General features: G+C 35.2%; 1 protein-coding gene across 1 annotated transcript in view; it reads left to right on the forward strand.

The window, feature by feature from the left end:
- Stam (signal transducing adaptor molecule) overlaps window positions 1-18684 on the forward strand; it is a 62307-nt gene that overhangs the window by 27636 nt on the left and 15987 nt on the right. Inside the window, exons 3-12 of the mRNA XM_005354637.2 lie at window positions 519-594; window positions 676-771; window positions 2685-2831; window positions 6363-6453; window positions 6817-7009; window positions 8387-8481; window positions 11127-11215; window positions 16411-16498; window positions 16915-16969; window positions 17713-17866. Of these exons, the coding sequence (XP_005354694.1) occupies window positions 519-594; window positions 676-771; window positions 2685-2831; window positions 6363-6453; window positions 6817-7009; window positions 8387-8481; window positions 11127-11215; window positions 16411-16498; window positions 16915-16969; window positions 17713-17866 (1084 nt within the window). The remainder of the gene's footprint in view (window positions 1-518; window positions 595-675; window positions 772-2684; window positions 2832-6362; window positions 6454-6816; window positions 7010-8386; window positions 8482-11126; window positions 11216-16410; window positions 16499-16914; window positions 16970-17712; window positions 17867-18684) is intronic.

Genomic DNA, 18684 nt, shown 5'->3' on the forward strand with positions numbered 1-18684 from the left:
TTGATCTGGAGACCCACCGGCAGGAAAGAAAGCAGGGAAACATCCCTGTCAGTTACAGACCAGGATGTTCCCCTGCAGGTCAGGGGAAGTGTGGGCAGCTGGATCACAACAACTCACCCTGTTTTCTGGTGGAAGAACTGCAACCCTAATATGGAGTTTATCAAGCGAGGCTGGGGCCAAATGCCATCTTGTAATGGCAGCTATTCGAATCGGCTCCCAGCAAGTACTCTCCTGTGCCCATGTGTTGTAGACTACTTCCCACTTTCTCTTCTATCAGGTTCAGTTTTTTTCAGATTAATATTGTTACCCACAATTTTTTAATGCAGAATTAGCTTGAAATGCCTCATCTGTATCTACTAAGCAAGAGAACATGATGATACCTTGGAAATTTTAAAGGAACTAGAATATAGTTTTCAGATGTCATTAATAATCTAACTCTTTTATAGTATTTCCCCTTTTATACACTTAAGTGGAGAGAGCTAGATTTATTATTAATTGTTAAACTTCTCATTTTTTAGACCTAAAGACTGTCTTCGTTCTGTTATGAGAAGAGTGAACCATAAAGACCCCCATGTTGCTATGCAAGCTCTAACTGTAAGTCGGTTCATTTTAAGTAAGCACTGCTAAATTGTCTTTCATCATTGAACCCTTTTAATTTTAACTTTATGCTTATAGCTTCTAGGAGCATGTGTATCAAACTGTGGCAAAATTTTTCACTTAGAAGTATGTTCAAGAGATTTTGCTAGTGAAGTAAGCAACGTATTAAATAAGGTAAGGGACGTTATGTCCAGAAATCAAGGAAGCCTTCTTTTTTGGTGTATTTTATTGTTAAGTTCTTCCCATTTTAAATTCCAGAGAATTTGTGTGTCTGTGTATATGTGTGTATGTGTTTCTAGATTATAAATAAGAGCTGTGTTTCTGTATGTCTGTGTTTCCTTGAAAAGACTACAAATCCACATAAATTTTAGTGTTGGTTCTTTTGCAAACCACATTAAAATAGATTCAGTGTCCTTCTATCCTTTCATCTGAGAAGAAAACATACATTCCTATATATTTAATGAAATACTACCAATCTACTTTAGGCACCTTTTTGGTACCATTTTTTTTTTATACAAAATATAGAATCCTTCAGAAGAAACTGCCAGAATTTAAAGTCCTGTTGAATGTTCGTCTTATGTGAACAGGGACACTACCTGACTGACCATCACAGGGTTTTCCTATTAAATGACTGTTCTGTTGGGCCAGACCTGTAGATAGAGAAATTCTTACTAGGGATTGACCCTAAGCCAAGACTGGGCCCATTGTGATTCCAAACTAAGAAGCACTCAATTCCAGGAGTGTCAGCACATAGCACTTGTTAGTGGAACTTAGATACTAAGAACAACAGAGTCCTCGTGATGGACATGGTAGAAAAGAGATAGTCTCTTCAGATATGTCTATAATGAAGGTGCCTGGTTAGAAAATTATAGGATGATCACACTATGGACTTGAAGAAATTGCTCATTAAAAACACATATGTGTGTTTAACCACATATTTGATCCTTAGTATTTCAGCCAAGAATTTAAACAAGTCTGGCTTATTTTCAAGTCTATAGAGGAAAACATGTAGCTGTTCTGGTCATATAGGTGTATGTATGTTTTTATCTGGACAAAGAAAGCAAGAGAGCTGTGAACTATAATACTGCATATCAGAAAAAAATCAGTGCATAATTCAAGGATTCTAAAAATAGAAAAGTAACAGTCTTTCTAGTAAAAATTTCATGTTCTTAGAAGTAATTATTTCTGGCTTAAACTATTTGGTATTGTATGTCGAGAAAAAGGCTTTAATGTTTATAGGGTAATTCTTCAGGCCATTGTGAAGTATGAATGCTTCTGAGTTTTAGTAGGAAAAAAACTTGCACAGAAATGTGAAAGGAAATAAAAATTTTATAGGTCTCAATCATGATTCTCTTTGCTGTTTTAGTGAATCACAATTGTTGTTAATGGATGAACTCGCTTTCCAGTGTTCTGAATGTCCAGTAAAAGGAATGATTGTTTAAGAAGATAGTTTGCTATCATATTTTCTGTAATTTTAATTAAGATGCAGGAAAAAATTACAGAGCATTATAAACAGCTGTCTGGAAAGACAGAAACATATATAGAAAGAACTTTAAATGTGTTTAGCTCGTCCTCAAGGGGAGGTGCTCTTTGGAAGAAAGGGAGCTCCTAAGATAATTAGTACGTAGTGTGCTTCACCCAGACCTCAGCAAAGGGTCATGGGAAAACTGAAAGGAATAAAGTTTATTCTCTCCTTGCAGTTTTTTTTTTAAAATATAAATAGCAATGCAAAATAAGTTATTTTTCTTTGTTGTGCTGGTATATAAAGCATATAAAGTTGTAAGTTACACTGAAAAGACGTGCCCTTCCAACTCCAAAGTAAGTTTATTACACATTCAGTGTTTCAGTTTTGGAGTGAGATGTAGGTATCTTTTATTGTTTTTCATGGTATGAAAGTAATGTTGTTGATTTATAGATGTTAACTATTTTCTTATTTTCATAAGTGTAGTCTATTGCTTTAGGAAATGTATATATTTATATTTAAAAGGGCATCTCTTACAGAAGGACAATTTGTGATTTTAAAAGAGATCTGTAACACTTTAGAAGTTTTATATTTTTTCTTCTTTTTTTTTTTTCCTGTTCCTTAGGGTCATCCTAAGGTATGTGAAAAATTAAAGGCTCTCATGGTTGAATGGACAGATGAATTTAAGAATGATCCACAGCTTAGTCTGATATCAGCAATGATTAAGAACCTTAAGGAACAAGGTGTTACATTCCCAGCTATTGGCTCTCAGGTATTTTGTGCTGCTGTTCATTTTTTTCTTCTAAAGTAGCTTTGTCTTAATTTTTCTCTAGTTTTCATTTATAGTTAAAGTTGACTACTGTAGAGTGGTTTATAGTAGAATATTAGTATGCTTTAGGCTCTTTTTTCCCAATGCCTCTCCTTCAAAAAGGAGTTGCTTTAATGTTTTGTAATTTAAATTCTTTATTTAGTTTTACTACAACAAATTATATTAGATTAGGTAACAATGAACAGTCTTGTTAAATGCTTTAATACTGTTATCTACAAAGAATGATAGCTTAAAAATTAGAATATCTTTTTATTGAGGAATTTATTAATACCTTTATTTAAATTAGGAGATAGGAGAGGCCAATGGGACAAGAATCAAATGAGACAGCTTTTACTTTTTTAAACAAGAGCTAGGTAGATCCTATGGACTCATTGTCTCCATTTAGTAAGATCCCTGGGTGCTTTTCACTGTGCACATGGAGATGAGAAGCACTACTCCAGACCACAGCCTTCAGTGCAAATGCACACACTTCTGATTCCATAGATGGAATTGCCCTTGTAAAAGAAGGAAACGGTAGTGATGTATTTCACGAGGAGCCTCGTTCATTAGTCTAGAATGTTAGGCAGTTGCGGGAGCAGCTTCAGGGGTCCTCTAATGTAATCCCTTTGTTTACACATGAGAGAACTGATTCTGAGAGTGGCTGCAGGAAAGACACCACTGGATAATTCAGTTCATTGTCTTTTTTTACACTACCTGCTCTTGCCTGCTTTCTGATAGCATTTACTAGATGCACTTCTGTTTAGATCAGGCTTCATGGAGCAAGAAGTGTAGTGGTCACTGCCAAGAGCATTTATTAATGATTGGTATAAAAATTACATTATTCTCTTGTTCACATTATTTCAGATGTGGAAGACTGATACTTAAAACTTTTTATATAGATATATGCAAAAACATTTTTATTCTAATTATCTTTCAGCTACAGAAAATTGCATAGAAAGTAAATTGTTTCTGAAAAGCTTGTCCTTAGAAATTATAAAACTCTTTTTAATGAAAAGCAAATGATACAGGTCCAACTGCAGAGTCTGCTCTAGACTTTAAAGCTACTTAGCTACTAAAGGTCTTGCTGCAGTTTATTGAGGCTAGATTTTTATCAGCCGACTTAATAAAAGCCTCTGAATATATAAAGATTTATTTGTTTTTTTTTTATTCAAAGACAGAACAAAATGATGTAAACATGTTGTGGAAATCATATTTCACACCTGACTCATGCTGCACAGGCCTGTTAGGTCTTGACATAGTAGTAGAACACTAGAAGTGCTGCCATGCTGACTAGTTAATGATGAGTATCTCAGGTGGTTAATGTCCCTCTTGATAGCTGCAGAGCACATAGTTTAGAAACGTGCTTCTTCATATGACTTCTTTCTGTACTTTCCTCAGAGTTGGTAGATGGTTTCATCAAAGAGTATAAAATAGCAGCTTGTGTGTTTTAAGTCAGCAAATAATGAAAAGAAAATTATATAAATGATAAAGACTGTCTGACCAAGTACACTTCTAACTTGTAGACATGTATACTAGTCACGACAGAATCTAAGATTCTACGTAGGTGATATGGGTCAGAATTAAGAGTGGCAAAAGTTGTGTTTAAATGAATATATGGAACTAGGAAAAACTGCGTAGGCATCTGATAATGTACAATACAGTGTGACAAATCTACAGCTATGTTTTGTTGTTATGTTGACTGTTTGCCTTGTATTTTACAAGAAAGAGTGAGACACATTCCCTGGACTATAGTCTGGTGGAAGAGGCAGAAAACTCAGTTACACTAGAAACTGAGATTTACTGTCCCTTGCTGTGTGTCAGCTATTGTACATGTGATAATGTAAAAAATTCTTATTCCACTTTTCTTAATTGATTGCAGTGATTTCTTTATTGATTTGTAATCAAGTTAGTGCTATATCATTTGCTATTTCATTTACTCCCTGTCTCAACATCTCTTGTAGTTTTCATATGAATCACCTCTATATACATTATGTATGGTGAACCCCTCTATATAAATGTCATACTTCTGCTTTGAACTCAGATTGAACCTTCTCTCAACTGATTTTAGAAGCTGTACATGCTAACCTGGGCCTCTAAATTTGTTGTAATGCACCCAGGAGAAGCAGATGTTCTTATATCCTTACTTTATTGCAGAGCTAACTCATGTGACTAGAAAGTATGGTAGATGTCAATCTTACATTTGCCTGATTCTTCAACTTGTGATTGTTTGTTTGTTTGTTTGTTTGTTTGTTTGTTTTTCGAGGCAAGGTTTTTCAGGGTAACCTTGACTGTCCTGGAACTGGCTCTGTAGATCAGGCTAGCCTCGAACTCACAGAGACTCACCTGCCTCTGCCTCCTGAGTGTTGGGACTAAAAGCATGTGCTACCACACCCAGCATTCAGCTTGTATCACCCATTTTATATTAGCTTGTTCCAAAACCTTGTTTAAATACCAGAGGTCACAAAGAATGTTTAACTAAGGGTTTAGGATTTTTTTTCTTTGAGAAAGTGATTCATTAGCTACTTACTATCGAGTTGGAACTTAGTAGGGACAAAAAACAGTGGTGGAGCACAGCGAACCAAGGGGAACATTATAAATAGAAGCCAATATGAACCATGGATGTAGAAGTTACTGTGTGTAGTCTGCTCAGGAACCACTATTACCTTCTGAAACTTGCAAAATAGGCTATATTCTGATCTGCATTGAGTGAATGGATCGCCTAAAAGGCCATGAAGCTTAGAAGCTTCTAATTCCAGACATGTGAATTGGCACATATTTCTATCTAAACTTTGCCTTGTTTATGATATAATTATCAACATGACACTATCGAAGTTGCTTGTATTCTTGTTTATAAAATGTCGTTTTAAGATTTTATTTGCCTGGGCCATGGTTGCACACACATTTAATCGCAGCATTTAGGAGGCAAAGGCAAGAGGATCTCTGTGAGTTCAAACAAGTCTGCTCTGTAGTTTGTTCCAGAACAGCCAAGGCTACACAGAAAAATCCTATTTCGGGGAAGGGGGACATTCTCAGTTGTTTTTATAAATATGAGTTCATTTATACATTACTTTCTGCCTTTTCACCTGAAAGGAAACAGTAAAATACAATTACAGAATTCTCCGGAGTGTTTGCTTTTAAAATATTCCCTTACTTTCCTTTCCTGACTGACCTCTCTTCTAGTTCTGAAATTCTTCTAAAATTATAAAATACTGTTTTTATTTCTTTTCCGACCCGCACATTGTCTTTTAGTTTATCGTCTTTATATTAATCTGAGAAAATGCAGATTGTCTATCAACCTGTCCAGTTGCTTTTCATTTTCCCATTTCTGATGTTCCTTCCTCTTTCAAGTGGAAGGTCTTCCGGACTGGTTGTCTGTCTTCTTGAGAAGTTTGTAATAGACTAACGAGGCAGGTCTTACAAGGTTTCAGGTTAGGTATCCATAGACTCTTTGAGAATGACTCTCACTCCTTGTCTTTACTTTTACATGTATGTTAGGCTGCCGAACAAGCGAAAGCAAGCCCAGCCCTGGTAGCCAAAGACCCTGGCACTGTGGCTAACAAAAAGGAAGAAGAAGATTTAGCAAAAGGTGAGTGTAGTTTTTAAGTCCTGGAAGGGAGTGAAGAAGATAGGTCTCTGGCTGAATAGCGTTTCCTAGCAATTTATAGATTAAGGAAATGGCTTCAGATGAAGCAGAGCTGCTTTATTTTTTAAATGAAGTTTGCCTTTTTATTACTCAGAATAATTTAAATTGCAATTTTTCAATAAAAAATGTCAAAATTTTGAAGTTATTTTTATTCTTTCAGTGATGGGTAAATGTATATAGTATCTAATGATTTGTTATTGTATGAGGATATGCACTAGTCTCCTGTTCACTATTGAAAAATGATACTTTCAGTGTATTATTGGCTGTATTCATATTTGAGGTCTTTAAAATCTCATTGTTTTACAGCAATTGAGTTGTCTCTCAAAGAGCAAAGACAGCAGTCAGCTACCCTTTCCTCCTTGTATCCAAGCACATCTAATCTCTTAACTAACCACCAACATGAAGGTAGAAAAGTTCGTGCTATATATGACTTTGAAGCTGCTGAGGATAATGAACTTACTTTTAAAGCTGGAGAACTTATTACAGTTCTTGATGACAGGTAATGGTTACTTATACATTAAATACTTGAGAAAATATATTCTATAAACCCTTATTTTAATAATATTTTATTGGGTATAATTATTTATCAAACAAAGTATTGACTAGATGTTTTAGATGACGGTTAGCAGGCTTGCCTCATACCACTATATTAATTCATTTTTTAGTCTAATTTTCGCCTCATTTATGTTACTTGAATTGTTTGGGAAATCTGTTATTTTCTGTTTATTTTTTGTTCCATTTAGTAATTGTTAAATCTTGTAAAAGGTAAAAGTTTCAGAAAGTATGGTGGATTGATTGATTTGAAGGAAGTACATGATCTATTGATAGTATCCATACAGAACCATAGATCATGTAAATATAATAGTTTCATGCTTATAGTGTCATGGGGGAAGAGCTGCACAGCATAAGTTTTTCAAGTTTTTATTGCTTTAGTCTTTAGTGTTGCCAAATACCATTAAACAACAGAGTTCTGAGATTGAAAAGTCCAAGATCTGTCAGATTTGGCACATGGTTTGGGCCCTTTCAGGTTCAGACATAGCTGTGTGTTCACTTTGGTATCGTATGTGGCAGAACAAGCAAAGAAACAATTGGAAATCTTTTTTTATAAGGTTACAGAATTAATCACTTTTCAAAGATACCCCTTCTGATTTCAGCATGTGAATTTTAGGAAGACAGACATTCAGTATATTTTAATATTTTCATGAAGAAGCCAAAATAAGGTAAATTTAGAGCTGTTTAGCTGGAGTTGCATCATTCATTTTTGGGGAAAAGGATTTTATTACATACTTGCTGACTTTCTGTATAGTGAGCACTGGAGACAGTTCTGTTTCAGGTTTTGTACTGCACGTGGCATCATCTGTTGTATGTGTCAGGGTGGAAGAAGAAACCAGTCCCTATTAGTGTATGCATGGAAGAGTAGTGGTGTAGGGATGGAAATGTGGTCCAAGAGTCCACATCCACATCTTTCTAGAAAGAGCTCTTACGTTGAAGCCCAAGGCACCACCTGACACTGATGATCTTAAGCCTAATGACATCTTTTTTTACCCAAAGGGGGAGAGTTCATAGTTTTTATTAGCTTCTCAGAGAATTTATTGACCTTCTGAGGGAAAGAACTGTGGCTTCAAAAACTTCTGTTTTGTTGGTGGAATTCATTTTCTCTTTGTATCAGAACCTCACACTAATTGATGATGCCATTGAAACTGTTTGCTTTCTGTTTGTGAATATAGACTGCTATTTCCTTTATTAGATTGATGATTGAGTTGGATTCCAGTCTGGTGATAATGCAAGTTAAATACTATAAACAGTAAAGTGTTACAGAAATAGGTCTCCTGGTAAAGCATTCTTTTTTTTTTTTTGTTTTGTTTGTTTGTCTTAGTGATCCCAACTGGTGGAAAGGTGAAACCCATCAAGGCATAGGGCTTTTCCCTTCTAATTTTGTGACTGCAGATCTCACTGCTGAACCAGAAATGAGTAAGTACTTGTTGGTCTGTTGATGGTAATCCTTAGTCTTCATGATGAAAGTTGAGTAAAATAAGCTTTATAGGCAAATCTTAAACATTTTTGCCTCTAAGTGTTATAAATAATAAAATTCCAAGCTATGTATGGTGGTGGTGCATGCTTGTAGTCTCAATTCTCCTGCAATCCCAGTATGTGGAGGAGTAACTGCTACACTATGAAGTGAAGGCCATCCTGAGCTACGTGACACCTTGTCTCTAAGAGCAAATAAATAAGATAAAATCCTTATCAGAAACATCCTAAGAATTAAAGCACTATTTCTGCCAGTTTTTGTTCTATGTATTTGCCATAAACTACATGGCAGATATATGTGTTAGGAATGAAAAAAAGTCTTTAACAGCAAGTCAGAAATTATAGATCTTTAATGAAATGGTTTTCTCTCATAGCTACTGACTTTTCTTTTTACTTTTGTAGAGTCAGATCTTGATATTCTTTTAACACACTTGCTAGAGCTAAAATCATTATTGGAACTCAAGAAATGCATAAACTTGGGGACTGGAGAGATGGCTGGGGGGATCCAAGTTCATTCCCAGAACTCACACTTTAACTTTGAGCTCCAGGGGTTCCAAAGCTTCTGCCCTTCTCAAGTACCTGCAGTTACATGCACATACTCTAAAACACAGATAGGCATGTCTATATAACTTAAAAAAAAAAAAGCATTAAAAAGCCCATGTAAGCCTATTTGAATGGCCTTGCATGGTATGTTCTCTTTTTTAATAGTCTGATCAGCTGTAGGTATTCATTGGGTTTTGGGGTGTGTGTGTGTCTGTGTGTTCAGAATGAGAGCCTAGATCTCACTCATGCTTGCTATGTAGCTATTTCATCTGTATCTTTCATATAACGATGCAACTGTAGTGTGAATTTCTAATTCTTGCATGTTTCACTTTGGACAATGTAAGAGAAACAGGAGGATAGGAATCTATGTAATGTAATAATAGACCTCAGATTTAGAAAACATGCTAGGATCCCTGTAGTATCAGTATTTTATAGGAAGTAGAAGCCAAATTCACTCTGTCACATAGATTCTCATTTTATTTTGGAGACAGAGTTATTTTGAAAATATGCCATTGTATATGTAAATAGCATATTCATATTTTGTATATTATATATATTTGGTATCAGTTCCTATGAGAAAAGGGACTGCAAACTTATGCATTATCAGTTCTGTGAAGTCTGTCATGTGTTTTCTTTTGGGTAAGAGCCAATGAATGCAGAGTTGTCCCAGCTTTCTACTTGATAATAGTGCATGATAACAAGCAGATTGTCTATAACAGATGTCTCTTTCCCCATGGGAAAATGAGTCAGCCACTTGTGTTCTGTTTTTTTGATATGTAGAATGTGGCTTTATGGTGACTTGAATGGAATGAGCATGTTCCTTACATTTCCAATTAAACAGGCAATACCAAAGCCTGTAACACATGACAACAACAACTTTTCACAGTCGAGTCACAAGCCAGATTACAGTAGGAAGTTAAAAGACAAGACCAGTTGACATTCAAGTCCGGCCTTTCCAATTGATTCTTTTCTTTTGTGCAAGAGATTTTAATCTTTTTAAACCACTTTATTATAAGTAAGTATACCATATAGGATTGATTTGGAAATTCATCAGAGCAAATTAATACTCCATCAAGCACTTTGAGTCGTGTAATGAGTAATTATTTCTGTCCATAGTTTCTCCTACTGTGACATCTCCCTTTTCATTTTTATTACTGACATTTTCATGTTTTATTGACCTAATCGATGCAAGGACCAAAAATCCAGAAAAGATAATCATTCTCTAGAACTGTCTATAGTTTTTGGTGTTATTTGAAGTTGAAGATTGCTTGGGTGAGGAAGAGAAATCTGTTAAGGCCAGTTGTTTGCCGAATCGTACCATGTTTCTCTTTTGAGTACAGTGAATGTAGTAAAATCAAGCTTATGTGCTGGCCTGTGCAAATTCCTGCTGAGACCGCTTACTCTCTGGGTAGATAGCCTAGTGATATGCCACAGGACATACATGATTTTCCAGTTCATTATTTTAGTAGTGTGGTGTTGCTATCAAAGAAAATTTTTCTTTTGAATTGTCAGGTCATTTTAAAAGAATTGTTGGGCTGGAAAGATGGCTCAGAGGTTAAGAACACTGGCTGTTCTTCCAGAGATCCTGAGTTCAATTCCCAGCAACCACATAATGGCTCATAACCATCTGTAATGAGGTCTGGTGCCCTCTTCTGGCATAGAGGTGTACATGCAAAAGGAACATTGTATACATAATAAAATAAATCTTTAAAAAAAATAATTGTTTTAGATTACAGAATTTATTTATGCCAGTATTAAGCTTTATTTTTGTAGAAATTTATTGAATCCTGAAGTAGGTATTTTTTATTTCAGAAGCATAACTTATTTTTAGTAAGATTGCTTATAGGAAACAAAGATCTCTGCAAGAAAAAAATAGAAAATTTAGACAATTTTATCAAGTAGTGTTCTGTCGTGTTCTAGGACATCTTCCGTTCAGCTCTGCCTTATATTGAGTCTCTAAAGTCCATGTTTTCTATTAGGACTTAAACTTTTATATTTATTTTAAGGAGAATATAAATTTTATGTTTTTTTTTTTTTTTTTCAAGTCAAAACAGAGAAGAAGACAGTACAATTCAGTGATGATGTTCAGGTAGAGACAATTGAGCCAGAACCAGAACCGGCCTTTATCGATGAGGTGAGTGATTTTCCTGTTAACAGTGATGAACTCTTTGTATAGAAGCTGGATTGTTTTCTTGTTATGAAAATGTTAATAGTAGAGACAAAGTGTATAATGTTATTATAACTTTTTTAGTTCTATTTTTACCTTCCTAAGATCTTGTTATTTATCCTGCTAAGGGTTGATGATACAGTTCAATAGTTGAACATTAGTGTAGCTTGTATGAAACTCTGAATTGATTTTGGTGCTATAGAGGGAATAATGTAAGGTTGAATTCAGATTTCTGTCTAGTATTTTATAGATTGGATTTATATTGATGTATTTGATTATTGGAAACGTAAGCAGTTTCCAATTTTAATTGCTATCACAAACAGTATTATAGTGATTTTTTTGTTTTGTTTTGTTGTTAACATTTAATTTGCTTTTCTTAGCTTAGATATCCAGGAGTGGAACTTCCAAACTGAAGGATCTATGTGTTTTTCATGTTAATAGGTACTGTGAAATTGTTGAACAGAAGGGAGATTTACAGTTTTGTTGCTGCTTTGTGAAAATACCTGCTTTTTTTATTTTATGTTTTTATTATCATTTTATTGAAACTAAACTTTACCTTATACTTTATTAAAAACTTTGCTTATAATGGATAAAAAAACTTCAGTGTAAGATCTGAAATTAAAAGTCCCAGAAGAAAGCACGGGAAAATTGATCTTCATTTTAGCCTGAATGATGATTTGTTTTTCTAGATATGATGCCCAAAACATGGACAATAGCAGCAAAATAAGCACATGGGATCATACTAAATGCTAGAATTTCTGTATCTTTTTTTTTTAAGTTGGCAATTTTCTTTATTTGTAAAGGGAGTTTTCAGAGTTTATTTGAATTATTTCCGAGGAAGCAAGTAAACCCAAATGTGGGAAAACTATATTACCTTACCGTAAAGAATCAGATCTTTTAACACTTAATTAAAGTATTTTGGGTACACATTTACAATTTAACGTGCAGCTACACATATATTTAAACTCCTTTTTTTTTTTTTTTGAGATAGAACAACTCTGTAATTCAGGTTTCTCTGGAACTCATTGTGTAGTCCAGGCTACCCTTGATCTCAAAGCAGTCTTCCTGGCTCAGCCTCCCAGTTGCTGGGATTATATTTCATATAGGTACAAACTTTGTTTACATTTGTTATTTTTAACGAGAAAGTTAAAAGCATACCACAGTTACAATATTATTTTTGTTTGATGTCTTTTTTTTTTCCTTTTTATTGAGCTCTACATTTTTCTCTGCTCCTCTCTCTGCCTCTCCCCTCCCCCTTCAACCCTCTCCCGAGATCCTTATTTACTCAGGAGACCTTGTCTTTTTCTACTTTCTACTTCCCGTGTAGATTAGATCTATGTAAATCTCTCTTAGTGTCCTCATTGTTGTCTGGTTTCTCTGGGATTGTGGTTTGTAGGCTTGTTTGCTTTATGTTTAAAAACCACCAATGAATGAGTATATGAGATAATTGTCTGTGTCTGGGTTACCTCACTCAAAATAATGTTTAGAATTTCTGTATTTCAAAACAACCATTTGATAGAATGAAGAGGAAATCTACAAAGTTTGAAGAGTTGTAAACCACATCTGAGGAAATGTTACTAAACAATACACATAATTAACTCAAAGAAGTCAAATTATAATAAATGCTATAAAATTAAAATCCTACCTTAAGGAAATGCCCGTGAAACAAGATTTCCTGAGTTTGAAGTCAGGTTCAACTACTAAATTTATAAATTATTTTCTTCAGTTTTCAGACTGTTTTATAAAAAATGGAAGTAATCAAACATAATACATTCTTTACAGCTCTGAAATATAATTGATCTTGGTCACCTGCTTTGGTTAGTGTACCACTTCTGGTCAGCATTTTACTTAAGAAGACAAATACATGTTTTACTGAATATGATGTCTGTTTTTGAAAGAGAATATCTGCTTTTTCAGATACTCAACAGTCATTAAAATTACTTGTACATTACAGACTATGGAACACTTATTGTCTGTTGAAAGAATAAAACAAACTTGCTGTTTTTCAAATGAAGCTGTCTTTAAATTACTACTACATAAACCAGATCAGTGAAATGAAATAAGTTTTGCTTCTTCCTTGGATTGAACACATTTGAGTCTTTGGGAAAAGCTTATATTAATTTTACTTTAAATCTGTCCATATGTCATTGTTAATCTGAAACTAATTATTTTCAGTGGTTGTATCTGAAAATACACTTAGTTTTAACTCTATAACAGTAGTGTTTGGAGTTAGGTTAACTTGTTGGTGTGTATGTTTGTTTTATAGTGCTGGAATTGAGCCTAGAACTTTGTGCTTGTAAGGCCAGCCCTCTACTACTGGGCTGTGTCTCCAACCCAAACTTGGCATCTTCGGAATTGAATTAATATGTCATAATTCCCTAAGCTGCATAGAAATCTTTGCTATTACTACATTTTTATCATGAATCATGTTTGCAGCTATATATTTTTAAATTTATCATTTTTATGTGTATGGATGTTTTTTGCTTGTATGTAAATCTGAGCACCATGTGCCTGTGAAGACCAGAAGACAATTTCTGTCTCCTTAGAACAGGAGTTACAGATAGTTGTCAGCTGCCATGTGAGTGCTGGGAATTGAATTCTGGTCCCCTGGAAAAGCAACCATTCTCTGTCACTGAGCCATCTTTTCAGCCTGTGCTGTTATATTTTTATATTCCAAGTTATTAATAGTATTACTTGTTTTGAATAGTAATATCAACATTGTATTGAATTAACTTAGTAAATGGTATTAAATGATGGAATTAGTAAGCCATACAAGATGCTGTCCCCAGCAGGCCAAATTTGAAATATAATGACATTCTTATGTAGTTGTATTACATACATACCTACATGTGTATTTTCTTACTGCCTTTGTACTAAAATTACTGAAGAGATCGTATAGTCCTCATGTTTACTATCTGGCCCCTGGTATAGATCAGTGTAGAACACTCTTCAGAACTTCATTTTCTTGTGTTAGTTTCTTGTATTAGAGGTTGATGTGCTTGAGACCACTTCCTGCCATCATTTTCCATTTTCTTTCTCTTCTTTTAAAGTTTCTTTCTCCACTATACAGATGAAAGCCTCATCCTGTGTCCATGTTGAGCCTTACTGTGGTGCATTAATTTCTAGCAGCATTTCCAAATATTGGTGGTGGTAATGACAATTCAAATGGTTTCACATATTTTTGCAACAACAACAAAAATGATGAGCAGAACACAGTGAATTACTAGCTAATAGATTATTAAATGCAATTTTAAAATTTTTTAAATTTTATTTTACTTCATATGTGTGGGTATTTTTCCCAGATTTATGTCTTTGCACCAACCACTTAGATGCCTGGTGCCCACAGAGGCCAGAAGGAGGCATTGGGTTTCCCTAGAACTGGAATAATAGATAGTTGCAAGCTGCCATATAGGTGCTGAGAATCAAATGTGGGTCCTCTGAAAGAGCAGCTAGTGTTCTCAAATGTTGAATCTTCTCTTCAGCCCCTAAAAATAGTTTTTAATAAGCTACTTAGCATTCCTGTTATAGCACTCAGAAATGATAGCAATAACTCAGTGGTACTCTTTTCATTATTTTCACCTGTAACAATCTAAATATATGAATGACCTTGAATCCTGGCTCATTTGATTATTTTAAATTTGAACGTTGTTACTTTAGCTCATTATATACTAGTAGAAATCATTAATGCTTATAGATGAATTTCACAGAGTATTGCCAATTTATGTACATACTTTTATTTTAAAGAAGTTTTATATAGTTTTCTAGATATTATTAGATAAAATTTTGTAGGAGGTAGTGAGTTAAAGAAAAATGATCAATTTGGAATTACTGTTTTAAAAACAATTGTTTGTCTTTATGATCCTGGGGGGCCGGAAGCCAGTCTTGTACATGACTGGCAAGTAATCTAGTGAGCCCCGTCTCCAGCCTGGTCTAAATGGTGGTGCTGCTGCTTTCTCTTTGAGAGATACAAGAGTGTGAACGAGTGCTAAGTACTGAGGAGTCCAACTGGGTCAAGGAAAATTCTGCTTGGCCAGATTGCATTACAGAAAGAATGTCTGAGTACTCAGTGTGGCTCATATAGAAACCACGTTGTATTAATAGGAGATGAACATGAGTCTTTTACCGTGAAAGAATATCCATTTTAAATACGAATTCACTTGACTTAACAGGAGCCTTCCTCTACTTCAGTCTAACCTTTCATCCCTCAAACAGTCGAGAGTCTGTGCTTGAGTAATGATTTTACTCAGAACTTGTAGTCTTTAAATTATTAGCTGTGTGTACCTACATGTAATAACATCACTATATAGAAATTTGAGTGAAAAGAGTTTGTAATAGTTTCCATAGAATTTAGTAAATTTAAAAAATGTCTCTTGTATAATGCATGGGTCTATTTATACAACTGCCATTTTTTAGTTTCTTCAGTCCTGAGTACAAAAGGATTCTGAAATAGAGCCAAGTAAGTGGTTTGGGATATTATCCATCTTTTCCCACACACAAACAAGAATAAGCTACAAGCTTCTTTTCTTCTTTTATGACAAATTGAAAGTTGATAGGAAGAGAACAGATTAGATTTTAGAGCTCCACTTAGAGGAACAGCTGTGAAAGGCCTGGGCTCTGCCTGTGGAGCAGCTGTCCTACTTCCTGCTGGCAGACTGTCTTGAGGGTGCTCCAACTGTTGTGTGCCTAAGCTACAGCTGCTCCAAAACAAAGAGAAATTCTTGAACATGATATGTATAAGAGATTGGAGAAATTATATCCAGTAAGTTTAAATGGATGGTCCTGTTCTCATTTGAACATTTTAAAAAATGCCTACTAATAGCATACAAGGGTCTGATTTTGTGGGTGCTAAAGGGAATACATAAGATGCTAAACACAGAAAAGGAAATTAACATTCCTAACTATGAACTGTAAGAATTTCTATCTGAAGGTGGGTGGTGGCCCATGCCTTTAATCCCAGCACTCTGGAGGCAGAGGCAGGTGGATCTCTGAGTTTGAGGCCTGCCTGGTCTACAAAGTGAGTTCCAGGACAGCCAGAGAAACCCTGTCTTGGAAAAAAAAACAAAAAAATAAAAATTTTCTATCTGTGATTAAGTTATCAAAGTAAGAACATAATGTTTCATAGAGATTGGTTGCTTTTGACAATAGCTATTTAATTTCTTTAGGATAAAATGGACCAGTTGTTACAGATGTTGCAAAGTACAGATCCCAGTGATAATCAGCCAGACTTACCAGAGCTACTTCATCTGGAAGGTAAACCTCATTTTCTACCTACCTTGCAAGCAAAGAATACCCAGAGATCTTATAATATTGCTCCTGGATGGCTTTTGAGAGTCATCTTAGAAACAAGCATTACACCTTCTTCCTCTACCTGTCTCACCTTTCATGTGCTGTTTAAATCCTGAGTAGGGGTTGAAATCACAAACCTTGCTATTCAGATTATTTTATTCAGCACTTTAAAGTCTTATGAAGAAAAAAAACCCTTGAAATCAGTATTTTTAAACTGTCACCATTATACTTTGAGAAAATGAATTTTGGGTTCTATTGACCAGAGATAATTAATATTTTTATTACTTCACATTAAACTTTTCATTTCTTTAATGAGCATTTTTCAGAAGTTTACTTTCTTTTCTTGTCTTTTCTTATTTCTCCAAAAATTGCCATCTTAGCGATGTGTCACCAGATGGGACCTCTCATTGATGAAAAACTGGAAGATATTGATAGGTAAAGAACTTGTGCTGTATTTAAGTTGTGTATCTTTCTCTCTGAAACCATTTCGGTAAACTGTCATTTTATAAAGGTGCTCACATGGTAAACTGCCTGCCACATAACCACAAGGACCCCAGTTTGGTCCTTGAAGCCCATGTAAAAAAGCAGGACATGGTGGTGCATGCCTATAAATCCAGCAAGGGCAGTGAGGGTGGGGAGAAGAAGGAAGAAGTATGGTGCAGATAGGCAGATCCCTGAGGACCCCTGCCCAGCCCAGGTGCATCGATGAGCTTCAAGTTCAGTAACAGATCCTGACTCAGAACTAAAGATAGAGAGCCATAGAGAAGATAACCCAATGTGTCTCAGGCTTCTGTGTGTGCATACAGCTGTGATATACACCACACACAGAGACAGTACTTTAAAGAACCATTCTTTATTCATTGTTTGTACCTTGATGTGAGGATTTAGACTCATTTGCCCTTTCTTGAAAAGCAAGGCTTCTCCATCTTCCTTTTTTTTTTTTTATATCATTGTGCTTACTAAACCGGCATTACCAGAGCCCACAGGCTGCATTTGTTGATAAATGAAGAAATCTAAATAGTTGCAGGTACAGTCCAGCATGGGATCTAACCTAAAAACATGTTTCTGTTGCCCAAGAGCCAAGGGAGAAGAGTCTTTTTGTCCCATCTGTTGGTATTTAGAGTCACTATTTAGAGCATTGTGTCATTTAGCAATCAAATTATTGTGTAATGTTTCAGAAAACATTCAGAACTCTCAGAACTAAATGTGAAGGTGATGGAAGCTCTCTCATTGTATACGAAATTAATGAATGAAGATCCAATGTATTCTATGTATGCAAAATTACAGAATCAGCAGTATTATATGCAGCCATCTGGTGTTTCTGGTTCCCAGGTATGTTTTGTAAAGCCCAGGTGTGTTATTCAAATTCTTGAATATACTTGAGATGGTTTAGAATGCATAAGTGTGTGTGTGTCTGTGTGTGTGTGTGTGTGTATGTGTGTGTACCACATGTATGTTCTGGGCCCCTTGTTTGCCAGAAGAGGGTGTTGTTTACCCTGTAGCTGGATTTATAGCTGATTTTGAGTTCTCTAATGTGGGTGCTGGGAACTGAACTTGGGTTCCCTAGAAGCAGGGTGTGCTTTTAACCACTGAGCCACTGAGCCATCTCTCCAGCCTCAAATGTGTAATTTCTTCAGCATAATGTTTACAATAAAAAAGTTAATAGAATTTTTAAATTTGCAAATATATAATACTGAATATACTAGTCTATATGTATATATATATTTGCATTTTTAATTTTTTCCTTGTACAGGTATAAGTAGCAAAATTACCCACTAAGTAGTTTCCCCTCAACGCTTTTTCTTTTAGTAAAAATATTTTGATCCTATCCTAGACCTGTAGTATCAAAGCCTTTAAAGTTTAGGTTCATATTATAAAGTTTCAGGCTTAGTGGTTAAAGACTACTCGTTGTTCTTCCAAAAGACAGTTCAATTTCCAGCACCCATATGGCAGCTCACAACCGTCTGTAACACCAACTCCAGGAGATTCAACATCCAGATAAAGCACAAATGCACATAAAATAAAACTAAATAAATAAATTATTAAAAATAAACCTTCAGAGCCGGGCGGTGGTGGCGCACGCCTTTAATCCCAGCACTCGGGAGGCAGAGGCAGGCGGATCTCTGTGAGTTCGAGACCAGCCTGGTCTA

This window comes from Microtus ochrogaster, chromosome 16 (genome assembly GCF_000317375.1).
Source record: "Microtus ochrogaster isolate Prairie Vole_2 chromosome 16, MicOch1.0, whole genome shotgun sequence".
Classification (NCBI taxonomy): Eukaryota; Metazoa; Chordata; class Mammalia; order Rodentia; family Cricetidae; genus Microtus; species Microtus ochrogaster.